We start from the raw sequence: 18072 nt of genomic DNA on the forward strand, positions 1-18072 counted from the left end.
AGTAATTCAAAGAGGGAAACATTCAAATGCACCAAAAAAACCCAACCGGAAACAAAGAACTAGTGAGATCCCTTATATGGGAGTACTGCTAGCGGTGGCTCAGTGGTTAGTGCTCTGGACTACTGGTCTGAAGGTTGAGAGTTTAACTCTTGATACGGTTACTTTGTGACACTTGACCAAGGCCCTTAACGCTTGTCTGCTCAACTCAATTGTATCACTTTGGATAAAAGCATCAGCCGAACAAATGAATGCTTGTTAGGAATGCAAAAACATTATTTGACTGTTACTAGGCGATTAACAAATATAAAAAAAAATTATTACGAACTGGACTTTTCACCTAAAAATGACCAGGACTAACCCCAAAAAAGTGAGGTTATGGATTGCAGCATTCTTGTAACCCCTACAAACAGCATGATACCAAAACTGGATCAATCATGAAGCCTAAAAAAAAAGAAAAAAAAAAAAAGAAAGTGTGAGATGGGAGCACTGACCTGAGAAAGCCACTCCTCATCCTCCTGGCTGCTGTGGTCTGAGGCCAGGCTGTCATAGGAACCCTGCCTGGTGATGGGCCCCGGGCTTCCTGGAGGCAACGCTGTGATGAAGAAGAAAACAGGATGAGATGAAGTAAACATCTTGTGCAACAAGAAGAATGAGAAAGCACATTCTGGGCTATGAGTAGATTTATGTCTGTGTGTGTGTAGCACCGTGACAGATGGAGCACTAGCGGGCTTGAGTAAGCAGGCGCTAAAAATGAAGACTAATGTGCGGAATCGGTTGTTTGTCTTCCCACCTCCGGGCTAGCACATGGTGTAGTTGCAAATGTATTTAATAAAGGAATAGATAATAGAGCCGTCAAGATCTCATCTGGAAAGCTCACGGAGCTTCTGCTGTTCCCTATCCATCTTTCTCTCGTTCTCTTACTCTCATCTCAGGTACATGGCCGGTGTTCAGTACACCTCAAGTGGTGTTTCTGCCAAGGCCAATGAGTAACATACTAATTGTTCACGCAAACAGGAACCTGCTTTTTCTTTGCTAAAACACCAGTCACTAGAAGAGCCAGAACAAAGGGAGGCTTTAGCCATGCCAGAATGCTTCATTACACACACACACACACACACACACACACACACACATCAGTCTTAACAGCATGACGACATGTGTTGTACTCCAACAGCACAGAACAAAGTCAGGTCCTGTTACGCCTTAAACACAGTCAGGTCTTGATCTGCATCCTCCCCTGTGGCCCCGCAGCCTGGCGACAATAAGTGTTGACTAATCAATAACTGAAACATAAGAACAGAAGCTGGTTCTGTAGATCAGGTTTCAGTGGGTTCATAATAGCCAAGTCATAGAAGCTGCAACTCATCCCCAGTACTGAAGTGTACAAAGTGGAGGAGGCTGTGGACAGGAAGCAGCAACTAACCACATGAATTTGCCACATCACTGTGAGTATAGGATTTACACATTTTCACTGGTAACTAAAATACTCCCTTGGTGAAAAATAAATCAAGATTACAAAATCATTCATCTAAATGATTAAGTACATTCGAATCGTTTGTGTTCTAGCACATTGGCAAATCATAGAAATTTGTCCAAAACCGTTACAAACTTACAAAATACTTAATCTGATTATGTGGGATGAAATGAAGAAGGGTAAAAAATGAACTGTTTAAAAACTAGTGTATCACAAGTGTGACCTCTGTGCCAAGAGTGTCAACAGAAACACCTCCACAGCCAACAAGTCCAGTAGTGGTTGAATACTAATTTATATGCCTTAAAATACAGTCATGTGAAAAAATAAGTATACCCCATGGATTTTTTTTTGTGTTACATATTTGGACAAGCAAACATTTGATCCTCTCTGAAACAGTACATATATACACTATCAAATGAAACGTAAAATTGACATTTTTCATAAATGAATGGAAAAAGTAAGTAGACCCCTACATTTATCACACCTTCAAATCCAAATCCATAAAATTATAATCAGGTGTTCAGGACAAGGTGCCACTGATGCTTAGATTCTTAGGGAGTGCAGATGGAACCTGTCTTTTTTTATATCCCTCTCATATCTAGTATCTGGTGTTCCCTTTGCCATTGAGGTGTGTGGTGTCATCATGCCAAGATCTAAGGAGTTCTGTAAGGCGTTCAGAAAAAATGTTGTGGATGCCTATGAGTCTGGCAAGGGATTTTAAAATATCTCCAAATTATTTGAAATACATCATTCCACTGTAAGGAAATTCATATACAAGTGGCACAGATCTCATAGGACTACTAATCTGTCCAGGACTGGCCGTCCCAGCAAATTCAGCCTTAGAGCAGACAATCTGATGCAAAAATAAGTCTCCAAAACCCCCAAAATTTCACCACAGGTTCTGCTTGTAAGTCTAGCAGATCCGTATTTGGTGCAGACCAAAGACAAATTTTCAGGAGAAGCACCTCATACCAACTGTGAAGCACGGTGGTGGAAATGTTATGTTTTGGGGTCGCTTCGCTGCCTCAGTGACTAGACAGCATGCATTTATTGATTCAGCTATGAATTCTGCATCATATTAAGGAGTGCTTGAAGATAATGTGAAGCCATCTGTCCAAAAGTTGAAGTTGAATGGAAAGTGGACCTTTCAACAGGATAATGATCCTAAGCACACTAGCAATTCCACCAAGGAATGGCTCAAAAAGAAGAAATCGGAGGGTTATGGAACGGCCTAGTCAAAGCCCGGATTTGAAATATTGTGGGGGGGGATTTGAAAAAGGCAGTACATACAAGAAAACCCTCAAACATCTTTCAATGGAAAGAATATTGCATGGAAGAGTGATCAAAAATTCCAGCAAGCCTGGTGGATAATTATGCACAATTAAGGCCTACAAGAATCTATTTCTGCTAAAGGGGGCAATACTGGCTTCTGAGGGTGTACTTACTTTTTTCCACAGAAGAATACCACATCTATTGATATTTCTGTTGAATAAATGATTGAAAAAATTATTTTTCCTTGTGGTTTTGTTCAAGCATAATCAACTTGTTTAATTGGCATAGTTTCAAAAATTATCAAATGTTTTCTTGTCCAAATATGTCAAAAAGGAAACAATTTCCATGGTATTTACTAATTTTTTAACATGTACTTCAAACACGAAGGAAACTATTAAAGATAAATCTAATCGGTTCATCTGCTGGTTACAGTGATATTGCCATATAAATCCTATAAACATTCAACCACTTCTTCTTGACAAAGTGTGCTAATGAATATCTCAGATGGACGCACGGACAGTGGCACGGACAACCGGAAAACAATAGTGGAGGAGGCATAACGGTTTTAATTTAAAGACTTGTACTTGCTATAAGCTTTGGGTTACACTAGGGACAGTAGGACAACAGTCAGGGTACATCAGGGACAGTAATGTGGGAATGTCAGGGACAGCAGCACAATGATGTGGGAATGTCAGGGACAGTAGCACAATGATGTGGGAATGTCAGGGACAGTAGTACAGTGATGTGGAATGTCAGGGACAGTAGCACAGTGATGTGGAATGTCAGGGACAGTAGTACAGGGATGTGGGAATGTCAGGGACAGTAGTACAGGGATGTGGGAATGTCAGGGACAGTAGCACAGTGATGTGGAATGTCAGGGACAGTAGTACAGGGATGTGGGAATGTCAGGGACAGTAGCACAGCGATGTGGAATGTCAGGGACAGTAGTACAGGGATGTGGGAATGTCAGGGACAGTAGCACAGGGATGTGGGAATGTCAGGGACAGTAGCACAGGGATGTGGGAATGTCAGGGACAGTAGTACAGGGATGTGGGAATGTCAGGGACAGTAGTACAGGGATGTGGGAATGTCAGGGACAGTAGCACAGGGATGTGGGAATGTCAGGGACAGTAGTACAGGGATGTGGGAATGTCAGGGACAGTAGTACAGGGATGTGGTAATGTCAGGGACAGTAGCACAGTGATGTGGAATGTCAGGGACAGTAGCACAGGGATGTGGGAATGTCAGGGACAGTAGCACAGGGATGTGGAATGTCAGGGACAGTAGCACAGGGATGTGGGAATGTCAGGGACAGTAGCACAGTGATGTGGAATGTCAGGGACAGTAGCACAGGGATGTGGGAATGTCAGGGACAGTAGCACAGTGATGTGGAATGTCAGGGACAGTAGCACAGGGATGTGGGAATGTCAGGGACAGTAGTACAGGGATGTGGTAATGTCAGGGACAGTAGCACAGTGATGTGGAATGTCAGGGACAGTAGCACAGGGATGTGGGAATGTCAGGGACAGTAGCACAGGGATGTGGGAATGTCAGGGACAGTAGGACAGCTTTAGAAGAATACCAAGGAACAGTAGCACAGCCACAGAAATACAATAGAGGTAGCAGCACATCTGCAGAAATATACCAGAAACAGTAGCACATCTATAAGTTGCACAAAAGAGATAATGCACAGCATTATCGGCAGGGGAATAGCAACACTATGGATATAGGAAGGGAAGGAAGACTGCAGCAGGAAGTAAGAAAAATGAGATTAATCCTGTTTACCACATGCACTCTCTCACATAGATGGGAAATCAGTGGTAATAAATCAGGTAGGGTTTAGGTAGATCTAGTACTAATTCCCAGGAAATTACTGCATGGGGTCATTACCAGGGTAAGAAAATTAGGTGTGTGTCCTACTGAGATACTTTTTGTGGTGGCTTATTTTAAACATCAGCACACAGGAAAAGCCCAAAGTCAATCACAGTAAAAGAGGAGGATATGTAGAGTATTTGTGATACAAGAACACATGGTAAAGACACAGAACCCTGGCGATTAGGTCTAGGATGAGATGCATAAAGTACACCAAACCCATTGTTACACTTGATTAGTTATACGTCACATCCTGTTTCACGGGAATTTCAAGGGAAACGTGGCAACATGTTTTCTGGTAAAACAAAATTTTAGGTTTGAATAATACAAAGAGCAAACATTACTGGTAAAGTTATGACACATGTCCTTTGTGTGATAATACCATTTTTGGGCAACTACAAGGCTGAGCCATACTACTAAGGTTCTTATCAGTCATTTCAGCGAAGCAACGGCCTTGAAGTGTTAGACAGCAGTGCCTGTGTGCTGGCCCAGGAATGGCACCAAGGCTGTCATTTTTACCCTGCAGTAAGTCTAAGCTTCCCGCCCCATGGAGGCAATTAGGGCTATTGACCAGGTCGTTGCATGCGCAGGCAGGCTGCAGGCCTGGTAGACTCTCCGGCCACAGTTACAGCATTACGCGTCATGGAGGAGCAGCCGAGGCTCCGACTGCAGCACTGCTAAACTTGAGCCAGTCACAGTATTGGGAGGTAAATTATTCAGAGCATGTTTTACTCGACCCGACTCTGTGGCCAGTCAAAAGTGTCCAAGTACACACTGCAGGCAGGTACACAAATATTACCATGCAAAAGGGCAAAGCAAAAGCTGCACGTTCATTAAATACAATGTAGCATACAGCCTTGTTTGAAAGCCCTCACACCTTTCCTGAAGGTTCAGCCTCATTCATTAGGGAGCTCTCAGACACACAGATGCCTGTGTCTGATAATAAAGACGGCTAATGTCGCTAGCTGAGGATTCCCTGAGCTCTGTCAGTACGTCCAGAGGAGCCTTCGCAGGCCAGCGCGTTCTCATTATCTCCCCATCAGCTGGGTATAATCGGTGGAGGTTGGGTAATGCTCCTCCTCCGAGTGCAGCCGAAGCCTGGGCAGATGGACAGGTGGAGATAGTGACCATGAAGTGGCGCCACGGCTGCTTTTATCACCAGCCCAGCAGGCTCCAGCTCCTCTGACCCTACCGTCCACATGCTGCATTTTTAATCAGCTGGGTCATCCAATATACAGGCAACAGCGGGCCTGTCAATCACGTGGCGCTGCAACAGATCCGCGTGGGCTGAGGACACGCAGGAAACCCTGTCCTTTCTCAGCCCACAACGCTTGGGAACTGCCCACTGCTGGTGTCCTTGTGCTATCGCTTCCTCTTTTCTGTCATCTTCTCTCTCTCTCTCCTCCATAGTGGGCTTCATCTGATATTACAGGGAAAAACGAGAGCCTGATAACATTTATATTCATAGCAAAGGCTAGCGATTCTCTAGGCTCGTTCTCTGTGTTTAACTGAAGGTGGCAGCCGGGCTCGGTTTCTTCCTGCATCGCTGGGCGCTCTCACCACCCACCATAAGAAAGGATGCTTTGTTAATTCAATAGTCACTTTACATTGCAGCAGGTGGCTTGACACGAGAGATGAACTTCATAAATTAGTGAGAACTGAGACAGACTGCACTTGATATAGTAAGGTGATGCAAAATCTAACTACAATTATGCACATATTGAGCTGAGCCCACTCGATGTTGCTCAGGAATGCGAAAAGAAGACAGTAGTAGCGATATCCAGCTAATTATCATTAGGCAGAAATGTTAACACAGTACTCATTAAGACACTTGCCCCTAGTAAAGTACAGTGACATAGAACCACTGCCATGTCCACTCACACTCAGCTACTTTATCACTGTGACACATCTCAGGCTATTTGCAGGGAATATTCTACCCGTGAGGCAGTGGGGATTCAGCGGGAGAGAACAAATGTGAAGCACTGACTGGAGGACTCGGAGGGCTAATTGCTGATTTATGTTTACAATTCACCCGCTAATGTTAAAATGCTCATTTATTCAAGATGTATTAGATACATGGTCATCAGTTAGTGTTCCTGCCCTGCAGTTGCCTCCACTTGCCTTTTAGATGTGCTCCCGCTCTCTTTGTACTTGTTATTGAATTACATGGATTTAAAAGCCACATAAATTGTCTTCATTTGAATGCTGAGTTAATTCACTGGCATGATGAGTCTAGGAGAGAAACATTACGGCTGAGTGACAAAGGCCTGATTCAAGATGCTGCCACACACACGTATGCATGCACACACACACAGAGGTGTATATCAGTCTTTTCCTGACCTCTACACAGATATATATATATATATACACATACACACACACACACACACACACACACACACACACACACACAGAGAGAGAGAGAGAGAGAGAGAGAGAGAGAGAAAATATACAAATAGAGCAGACATTGAGAGAAATGAAAAATAGATAAACAGAGATAAATAGACTGACAGATAGAGTGAGTGACAGATAGATGGATAGATAGATACTGTTTGAGTGCTTTCAGTGCTCTGCTTTATACTTTCATGGGTTCTAAATTCAGGGGGCTCCACACACACAGGAGTTTCTACCCTCAGGGAGGTTCTACACTCAGGGAGGTTCTACCCTCATGGTGGTTTTACACTCAGGAAGATTCTACACTCAGGGAGGTTCTACACTCAGGGAGGTTCTACATTTGGGAGGTTCTACATTCAGGGAGGTGTTACCCTCAGGGGGGTTCTACATCTGGGAGGTTTTACCCTCAGGGTGGTTTTACCTTCAGGGAGGTTCTACATTTGGAAGGTTCTACACTCAGGGAGGTTTTACCGTCAGGGAGGTTCTACATTTGTGAGGTTCTACATTTGGGAGGTTCTACCCTCAGGGGGCTCACAAGAATCCTGTTAAATGCATACGTTTTGTTGGGAATACGTAGCATTATTCAATGAAAATGCATTGTTGCAGTAACCCTTTTATGGGTTTCATGCTCAAACACATACACAGACAGACACACACATGCATGCACACACACAGACTAGTACTTACAGCCAGCCAGGAGGTACTGATAGTACTGCACCAAGTCTGAGGCCTGCACCAAGGGGTGGCTGCTGCTGAAAGGAGGTTGCAGCTCATTCCACTGCGGTGTTCTACTCAAAACAAACACAGAAATCAATTTAGGAAGCACATATCAAAGAACCAGATGTATAGCACTGTCTCCTACTGAGCAATAATGGACTCAGTTCCCACATGCCTGGCAGCCTTTCCATTTCTTCTGCCCCATGTGGACTGACCCAAACATACATCAGTTTACACTCATGAGCTGATCAAAGCCCAAAGTTATCAAAGCAACCCCAAGTCTTTCTGTCCACTTTCATTTAACAAAGTTAGCCATGGGATAATGTGTTCAAACGTAGTGTGTGGGCTACAGAACCTTATTCTATAGGATGCCTTCAAATAAATACTCATTTCTTTTGGACGCGTCATACGCTGGTCTTGTAGCTGCCATAAGCAATGTAAGACCATAAGTATAGATAATGCAGAGGAATGATGATTGTACCTGGCCAGAGTCCAGCATGCCCTGGGGCAGGTGTTTAACTCCAGAGGTGTGTCATCACCTATCTTCTGTGCTGTGCTGATGGGCCGAGGCTCCAGCACATGCTCAACCAGACTACCATAGCAGCTTGCGATATAGAGAGAGTCAACCACAGCCTGGCGAGACTGATCTATACAGAGCAGATGCAACTTTTTATTTCATTTGGACCATTCACTATTAAAAATAAGAGGAACAAATGAAGCTTGAGTGTTGTTTAAATACAGTTTGAGATGCATATAAATTGTCAGGCAACATTAACAGATCGCTTAGGATTGAGTTCAGCACTGCAGAGTCATGTGAATAGTGTTTTATTTACTTGACATAACTGTGTATGAGTTATTCATTGTTTGTGTCCAGCTCTGACCTTTTTCTCTCTTCATGTTAGGGTTGGTGATGAACCAAGAGCGTGAGGATGCAAACACGGCAGCTACACAGAACTCCCCTCCAATAGACTTGCTAGGAGAGATCTGGGGCGGTGGCTTGGCTTTACTGTAGGAAACAAACACAGCAATGAGCTGCAGGAGACAGAGAGAAATGAAGGATAAGTGAAAGACAGAAAAGTAGAATGAAAGTGATTGAGAGGGAGAGGGGGAGTGAGAGAGGGGGAGGGATAGAGAGAGTGAGAGAGGGAGGGAGGGAGAGAGAGAGAGAGATCTTTGAAAGGCATATGGGGAATGGCTTCTGCAGTCTGCTTTAGGGAATCTGAGGCCCAGAGTCAAAGCAAAGTGGAAACTTAAAGTCACATCAGTGAAAAGAAAAGACATCAAGTTTGGATGAATAAATTAAAACAACATTCCCCACACATGAATGATGCATTTCAAATGCTTTGAATGATCCAAGGACATCTCACATCCCAGAACGGGACGACAACGACGACGACAACAATAAGAAGAAGACGACTGAGTTCAATTTATACAGTGCCTTCCTCAAACCAAATTGTGCTTTACAGACAGTTGGATACTACACACAGAAAGAGCTCACATTCACAATAAAACAGAACATAGCATGACTAAAGAAAAAAAAAAATACAAAAATATACTTTTCTCACGAACAGCCACAGAACAATCAACAAAAAGTAAATACACCCCAGATTACGTTTGTATTCTTTTATTCATGCCACTAGGTGGTGGAGGAATTATGTTTTTCAGCTTCTCCATCTGTCCACCTATGACCTGTCCCAGCTTCTCATTAGCAAAATATCTCCAGAACATGCGGTTGATTATTTTAAGGATATTTGAGGCATACAAATTAGTAACAAGGAGTTGATTTGTTGTTGGCGTTGAGTTCTATTTGTTCTTTTCTGTTTTTATTGTTGTTTGTTTTTTGTGAATATGTACAATATATTAGAATATGCAGGAATGTTGACCTTGTCTGATGCATGGAAAGCACTCAACTCGAAATCATTGAATTTTATAAAGTGCAATCTCTACATTAACATTCTAATCATACAGTGCATTTCAAAATTTTCAGATAATGAAGACATCACAATTTTTTTTTTTTTTTAAATTAACCAAATAAATGCATTTATTTATTTATGTATTTATTTATTTTTAATAAAATCCTACTGCTCATGTTCTGTATCCCTAAAAGCTTCTCACACATACATGCAAAAAGTAGCCGGTCATATGACTGCTGTCATTCGCTTGTAAATCTGCTTCAAATGGAGGCTGAGCAGCTGTCTTTGCACGTCTCGTTCTAGATTAGGCCTTTAAAAGAATTTATTATAGGCTATTGAATTATTGTGAATGCCAAAACCGGTTTGATGAAACCGAACACAGAAAATGGCTGAGCAGTGTAATGAGGGGGCCATATGGAAGCTGAACGGGAACTATTGCATGGCATAACTGGCTCACTCCTAAGTTCTACTGTAAACTTCAGCCATGTAAGACACTCAGCACTAAGAGAAGACACAGGAGACAACTACACACAGTATATGAAATGTACAGATCTAGGAAAGATGTGTAAAAAAAACAAAAACAAAAAAACAAAGCAGTAAATAATGTGGGGATATAACAGACGTAGTAAATCATTGATATGTTTTCCTTTATGTTAGCCATTACTAATATGCTACTGGAAGGAGCAAAAGATCTGGGTTGTGTTTTTGTTCTCAAAAGCATTTTTATCATTTTGAACTGTGCAAATCAGTGAAAATAATGCTGTGGATATTATAAATATACAGGATAATATAAATATAAAGCCAGGCTCGTTTGAAGGCTAATGTGAACAGATTGTCCAGGAGTTGAACTCTTCCCTTCTGCCCTGCATGACACACTGCTAGGTGCTGAGTGACCTGTTGCTGTGCTCAACTCTCACTATTTCACTTCCTCTAAAGCTGTCAGCGAGTCGTAAATTACTCTTAGGATGAGGAGTGATGATGACGTCTTTGTTTAGCTAGCACCACGCATGGAATGAGGTCTATGGTGCAGAAAAAAGGGCTTCTACTGCTGTGTATTTATTAGTGTTGTAGAAGTGAACAGTTAAAGAATAAAGAAAGACAGAAAAAAGAAAAAAGAAACTATATTTGGGAGTTGTGAGCGGTACTGATCCTGATGTATCGGGGTATTGCTTTGTACTGCCTGGCCTGTCTTCTGTGTGTTCTTTTCTCATGTCTTCTTCTCCTCCTGGTCCATCTGATGACTGTAAGAATATGACAAACACTGTCCACAGCTACAACTCAGTCAGCTAAAAGCAGCTACAGTGCCCTCCACTAATATTGGCACCCTTGGGAAATATGAGCAAATAAGGCTGTGAAAAATTGTCTTTATTGTTTAACCTTTTGATCGTTTGTTCAAAAAAATTAACAAAAATACTCTGTTCTCATGAATACCAAACAATTGCAAACACAACACAGGTTTCTCAAAAAAAAAGAAAAAAAAGAATCTTTGTTAAATATAGGTGTGCAACAATTATTGGCACCCTTTTAGTCAATACTTTGCGCTACCTCCCTTTGCCAAGATAACAGCTCTGAGTCTTCTCCTATAATGCCTGATGACGTTGGAGAATACATGGCAAGGGATCTGAGACCATTCCTCCATACAGAATCTCTCCAGATCCTTCAAACGCTAATGATGATTACGGTTTTAATAATTACAAATTAAATGGTAGTGAATGGATGCCGTTGATTTTGATGTAATATTTTTTAAACGGAATCTTTTTTTTGTCTATGTAGGCAATGAATAAAAGTATCGTCAAACTCTGCTTATGTTTTTCGTTTGTTTATTTGGCTACTGTTTTGCAGACAGTTTGTTAGCTAAATTATATCTCATGATACGCATCGTGCATCGCTGAAACGTCCTCGAGTATCGTGATATGAGATTTTTGCCATATCGCCCATCCCCACTGTACCAGAGATAACGTTCCAAAGCTTCAACTTGCATGCTAAACACCGTTAGTCATCTTGTAGATTGATAACTGGCTAAGCCAAGTCTCTGCCTCAGAACTATATGCACAACTGAGTCACACAGCTGAATTGCATTCTGTGACCTTCGGTCCAATGCTTGATGTCTCCAATACTTCTACACTGGATTTCCCATTAACATGGCACTGAATATCTCTGGAGAATGGTGAGTGAGAAGCAAAGCTTATGCTCTATTGTTTTTAGGAGCTAACAGCGAAAACTGACTGTTTTGTATTGCTGAAATTTTTTTCTGCTATTAAACAGCATTGTAACCGTGATCGCTATATCAATACAATCATGGTGATGTCAGAGCGGCAGAACCTGCCAACTCCTCATAAGAATAAGCCAGAATACTGCGCCGACTAACAAATTAGCACCACAAGCACTAAATGCATCACAAACCTCCATATTTCAGGGCGAAGTTTTCCTTTAAGCCTCAAGACTTAAGTATTCTTTCCACTAGCATAAGAAACATAACCTGACTCCAGGATGCCTTATCGTTAATTTCAATAAATCACAGGAGCTCAGAGCGGTGCAGAGGAAACACTATCAGCTCACTCTTCTTTGCTAAGAGCGGTCAATAATAAAATCTGGGAATAACATTATTCTTTAGGATCTGTTTTAATGTATAAATGGCAACCTTTGAATATAAAACAGCCTATTATTATGAGAAGGAGAGCGGCGCACGGCGCTGGTCGGAGCTGCACAGCAGGTCTGGCTACGGTCCTGAACCCGGGCAACTGAGAAGTGTCTTGCCAGTGAGGTTTTAAGGAAAACTCTTTGAAGAGGCTTTGGTCAGTGGCAGCTGCCAGCAGAGCCAGATCACAGCATGGTTCGCAATGTTCTGGTTCTTTAAGTAAAACAACCGCTGGCGTTGATATGTCTGCGTTTTAAATCACTCTTCCTCTTACTCTCACTGTAAGTGGCTTGAAAGTGTTGGGGTTTCGGCTCTCATGACAGACAACGCAGGCTGCAGCGATGCCGCAGACCATGTGTATGTGTGGCTTAGTCGGGATAAATATTGGCACTGAGAGCATCCTGCAAAAAAAAAAAAAAAAATACTGTAACCCAATATCAATGAAATATAAAAAATAAACATATTTAGTGTACCGCTGGAGAAAGAAAGATGAATGTTCCTGAACAGGATCCAGATTTCTTTTTTCAGCCGTTACTTCTTTCCTTTTTCCTCTCTTTGTATTTCCTTTCTGCTTCTGCTGCTCGCAGGGGTTTTTTTCTCCTGTCTTACTAATTCACTGAAAAGACTCCTCGCATGTCATTTCCACTTTTAATTTAACAAATGAGGCCTCTTGACTTGAGCTAATAGCTTTTCCTCAAGGGCATAATTCAATCTGTAATGTCCACGATCAAAGTCCCCGTGCATTAGAGTCTGGGAGCAGGCAAGGCGCCATCGAAGGTCCAGGAGCAGCCACCATTTATTTTCCGGGCCTGTAGTAAACAAATACGGCAGAGCGCTAGGTCCTGTCAGAGCTACAAAGAGCCACAGCGCTGCACTGGCCGTGACTTGGAGGAACAGCAGGGGCGTCCATATGGTTGGAGTGTATCAGGAGGGTCCGTATTAGAGAGCGCTTGAAGGAGTTCAGCAGCATGTGGCGATGTCCTTCAGCATCATATTTATTGTTTTACAGCAGTCTTTTCCCCAAACACAGGCAGAGCACATGGCTGCGGTACACAACGTGCTAATGGTGGCCACTTGAGTGCTTTTTTCCGCCGTAAACAGCGTGGCCGTGCATCAAACGCTGAGGCAAGAACGAGGACTTTTCTCCTCCATTTCCATCGTTCCACCTCATCACAACACCGCTCAGAAAGCCACTCTCATTCCTGTGCGACTTTCCTTTCCACGATGAAACAGCCACTAATGCGAGTTCCGCAGGCCTGGAGTGCGGCGAGATTTAACTGAACGATGAGCTCATGCGGTTGTGTAATAACGGTTTGGGGCTCTAACCACACTCTTACTCGTGGAAAGCATGAATGGATCAGAGTTCGAGGCGAAGGTATAATCTTTTAAAAACACGCGTCGTCAAAGGACACGTCGAAGATTTTATCACAGGACAAGCTGAAGTTTGGCTTCACGGTTCAGCCTTTGTCACGTGATCCTGTGGGCCATTTGAAGAGTTATTCCGTTCAATTAAAAGAAACTTGAGAAAATATCCGAGCAAATGAAGTGCAGGGAAGGAAATGGTACTGGTGCCACTTGCATTAACAACTTATAAGGAAGGAAATCGTTAAGGATATTACAGTTTCTCTGAATTCTCAAAGCAATGAAACAGAAAACAGAAGACTTTAAAAAGCAGAGGAGGACTCGATCATGAGGTGGAGCTCTCATTCCCAGACCAAGTGGAAGGCAGCACATGCTTTTTATTCAGAGGCAGAATCCAGACTGCTCAAAAACCTTAACGAGACCATCTAGTGGAAGTTTTCTACCAAAATGATCACAAATGGGATTCTTTTAAGGGTCTGAGATTCCTTGTAAGTGGGCCAGTTAAATTAGGCCACTCATAAATCTAGCTTATCTATAATCTACACATTGACTACAAACATTTCCAGAAAATATGACACAGCATGTACAGATGTGCATGCGATTAATCTGGATTAGTCAAACACACCCAGGGTGTTGGCTCGACTTTTTTGTTTTGTTTTGTTTTTTTTGCAGGTGTGGGTGATGATATTGAGTAATATAGTGAAGATTGTTTTAATCCAAGTATTAGAATAAGTATTAAACGCTTTAATCGTGATTAACTATCGCACAGCATGATTCAAAGTTTAATCATTAGCCCTGCTAGAAACAGATATAAATAATCATTATTAAATATTGTTAACATTTCTCATGCTCTAGAGAACTATAAACAATACATATTATGAAATGTTTAGTTTTGGGGTTTTTTGGTAATAAAACGAAATGTATCATTTAGTCGTTGCTACAAACCTGAGATCAGACAGATTAAGTTTTTCTTCCAGGCTCTAAGTAATGAATAAAACATAATGGGGCATTCTGTTAGAGTAAAATAATCAACGAATCGGTAGTGTGATTTGGCCTGATGCAAACTTGCCTCCTAATGATTTTCCTATAACAGCAAATCCCAAAACGTTTTATTCCTCTCATAACACAGCGATTTGGAAAGGATTACAGCTTTTCATTCATTAATGAAAACACCACACCCTACTTATTTATTTTTTTGATCAGATTTGAGTCATTTATTGCTGTGGAACATCTTTAGTTCCTATTATTTCTTATGTTATAGCAACTATAAAAAGTTACTTCCCTAACTACTCCTTAAAAAAGGTAAAAGAAAAACTGTAACAAACACTGACACCTGAGAATCTTGAATAAACATCTCCTCACGAAAGAAAACTTAACCCTATCAACGATCATACAGGTTTTGTGTTTTATATATATATATATATATATATATATATATATATATATATATATATATATATATGTATAAAATATTAATCTTCAATTAGAATGTATTTGAGTGAGTGCATTAGAATAAACCTTGTAGCTGGACCTACTGTCTGAGCTTCCGTTATAGAAAATTCATCAACACCTTCTAACCAATCACAATCAAGCATTCAATAACACTATAGTATAATTACAATTAACTAAAATCAAAAAGAGGAACAGCATGCATGACTGCCTCAGCCATCATTCTTCCCCTCCCCTGTGGAGCTCAGTGTCTTTTTTTCCCAAGTCGCAGGTCTTAGAAATCACAAATTAAGATGAACCGGAGGACAAAGATGATGCGGTTGACTAAACAATCATTGTCTTTCAGTCCAAACAAGATAAATGAAGCAAGCAATGGATAAGTAATTGTGGGAACCTGGCCTGAAGTCAAGCACTGCACAAGTGAAGCTCTGTGATGTTCCTGAAACACAGTGCTTCTGAGACTAAACCCTTCACAGGCAGAGACACACTCTCCATGATAACATGAACACACTGAGACCACAACACACTGTTATACTCAAAAAACAATATACATTTTCAACAAAAAAAACAAAAAAACAAAACAAAATCCTAGATGTAGTGACTAACTATAAAATATGCTTCAAAATAATCAAAAGAAAAATAAGTTTGATAAGTATCATCATATTTGGATTTGTTTGTGTTTACGGTTATATTAAAGAACCTATTAATTATTTATGATTTTATCATATATGCTAATGAAGTAAATGCTCAGCTCTCATCAAATTAGATGCAATGAAGCACAGAGAGAAAGAGGGGGGAAAAGCGTATTAAGTGTTATCACAGGCTTCTAAAAATGAACTGATAACAGCAAGCTAAAATATCAAATGAATGAAATGAATACAGTCGTTCCACGGGAGAGAATACAAAGTGAAGCATGCTGGGAATGAATTGGAAAAACTCACCATGGAGTTTTAATGGAAAAACATCCTGCCCCAAAGAGGTAGGGTCTTCATGACGGGAGAGATACACACACATACATGAAAAAACCATTAATGTCCAATTAATTGGTCAAAAACAGTCAGCATAGAGCATCACAGAAACAATCATTGAGGATATCACAAAAATCAATTCTCTCAAGAGAGATCACGGTCTGACTTTAAAAAAAAAAAAAATATATATATATATATATATATATATATATATATATATATATATATATATATATATATTCCTGTTTATTTCATCAAAATTATGTATATAAGGCCAAAGGTCAATTTAGGAATCAACAAATGGATATTAACTGCTAACATTAAAAAATAAATAAATAATAATTTAAAGATAAAAAGCAATAATGAGAAACGAGAACTAAAGTCCACTATCCAGTAGTGCCTGAAGGAGGATGGGTTCCCTATTCTGCGTCAAAAGTTTTTCCTAACATTCTTTGAGTATTTCCTCAGCACTATCAGGAGTCTAGTTCAAATTGCAGTTTAAATCAATGTAAAACATCTCCTGGTCTTTTTCCCCCCGTTTTCAACTGTCCAGTTAATCAGATTCCTGTACTGGCTGAAAGAATTCGAACCCCATGTGATATTCCGCCAATGAAGACAATCAGCTTCAAAGCTCAACCTTGTTGTTGTTGTGCATTCTGAGATGCTTTTCTGTCAGCATGGTTGTAAAGATTGGTTAATTGAGTTACTGTAGCCTTCCTGTCAGCGCAAACCGTTCTGTCCATTCTCTCATCAACAAGTCGATTTCACCCACAGGACTGTCACTCACTCAATTTTTTTTTCTCCGTATTTTGCACCACTGTGTGTGAAATACAAAATATTTCACCACTCTAGAGACTGTTGCGTGTGAAAACCCCAGATCAGTATCCCTGAAATACTCAAACCAGCCCGTCTTTCACAAACAACCATGCCACGGTCAAAGTTACCAAGATCAGATTTTCTCCATTCTGATGTTTGGTGTGAACATTAACTGAAGCTCCTGACCTGAATTTGCATGATTTTATCCATTGCGCCGTTCCAGATGATTGCTTAATCACATTAATGAGCAGGTGGACAGTGTTCCTATTAAAGTTGCCCATGAATGTATATTTCCATAAAAGGTTCGTAATGTACATTGCTCTACTGAGCAAAACTCGCATTACTATTATCACTCTCCAAAAAAAACCAAATAGATGGACATCCTCTTTAAATCTGCTTCTTATTGGAGAACAGTTAAGGAACAGCTGCTGATGGACCACGTGTGCGTCGCTGATCGACTCAACATGGTGAGAATGGCAGCAGCATGCTGAGGACCCATATGCATGTGATATTCTGATTTTTATCCTGATTCATAGTTACACAGAGACTCAAGCTGGCGGATAAAGGCATGGCAGAGGTACATGATCAGTCCAGCAGGACGCAGGATTGGTCCTCAATTGCCTCCATCCCTAAGTGAGGTACTTCAGCCAAACTGCTTCAGTAAATGTCCAGCTGTGTTAACGGATAAACGGAAAAGTAAGTGTGTGTTTTGCAGATCCTCATGGAAGCGCCTGTGGCTTGGGTTAAATGTTCATGGTGGTAACACAAGTGATAATTTTGACAGGGGGTTTAAACTGGAATAATAAAAACTGCTTTACATACATAAGCAAAACAGAATAGTTAACCAAGTCTATATATATAAATAAAAAAAAAAAAAAAAAATCAAGGTCTGAATAACAACTGCTTACTTTCAGAAAGCTTGTTTTGATCAGATATCCGAATCATCGTGTGTGTTAGTGCTATTGAACCTGGAATTACTTTTGATTTGAACCTAAATCATAATTATTCGAGCATGGTTTCACACAAAATTAGTTCTTGTTAATGCCAACACAGATGAAAACATATGAGACTAAACATTTTTTGTTAAAAATACAGAATAAACATCAGAAGCTGTTTCAGTTAGCTGTGCTGAAACACTGCTAGGTATAGTGGAACAGGTTTTCACACACTCAGGCTATTTATTTAACTGACAGCACT

General features: G+C 40.9%; 1 protein-coding gene across 4 annotated transcripts in view; it reads right to left on the bottom strand.

Moving 5' to 3' along the window:
• The window catches only part of bcas3 (BCAS3 microtubule associated cell migration factor), a 222000-nt gene that overhangs the window by 132031 nt on the left and 71897 nt on the right, over positions 1 to 18072 (bottom strand). For 2 of the 4 annotated variants that reach the window (XM_017490614.3, XM_017490613.3), the window contains exons 17-21: positions 16033 to 16077; positions 8611 to 8735; positions 8211 to 8376; positions 7700 to 7800; positions 492 to 592 (exon numbers count right to left, since the gene is read on the bottom strand). In XM_017490614.3, coding sequence (XP_017346103.1) covers positions 492 to 592; positions 7700 to 7800; positions 8211 to 8376; positions 8611 to 8735; positions 16033 to 16077 — 538 coding nt within the window. The remainder of the gene's footprint in view (positions 1 to 491; positions 593 to 7699; positions 7801 to 8210; positions 8377 to 8610; positions 8736 to 16032; positions 16078 to 18072) is intronic. The other 2 variants (XM_017490616.3, XM_017490615.3) reach the window with 1 other exon arrangement.

Source organism: Ictalurus punctatus, chromosome 17 (genome assembly GCF_001660625.3).
Source record: "Ictalurus punctatus breed USDA103 chromosome 17, Coco_2.0, whole genome shotgun sequence".
In the NCBI taxonomy this organism is placed as follows: Eukaryota; Metazoa; Chordata; class Actinopteri; order Siluriformes; family Ictaluridae; genus Ictalurus; species Ictalurus punctatus.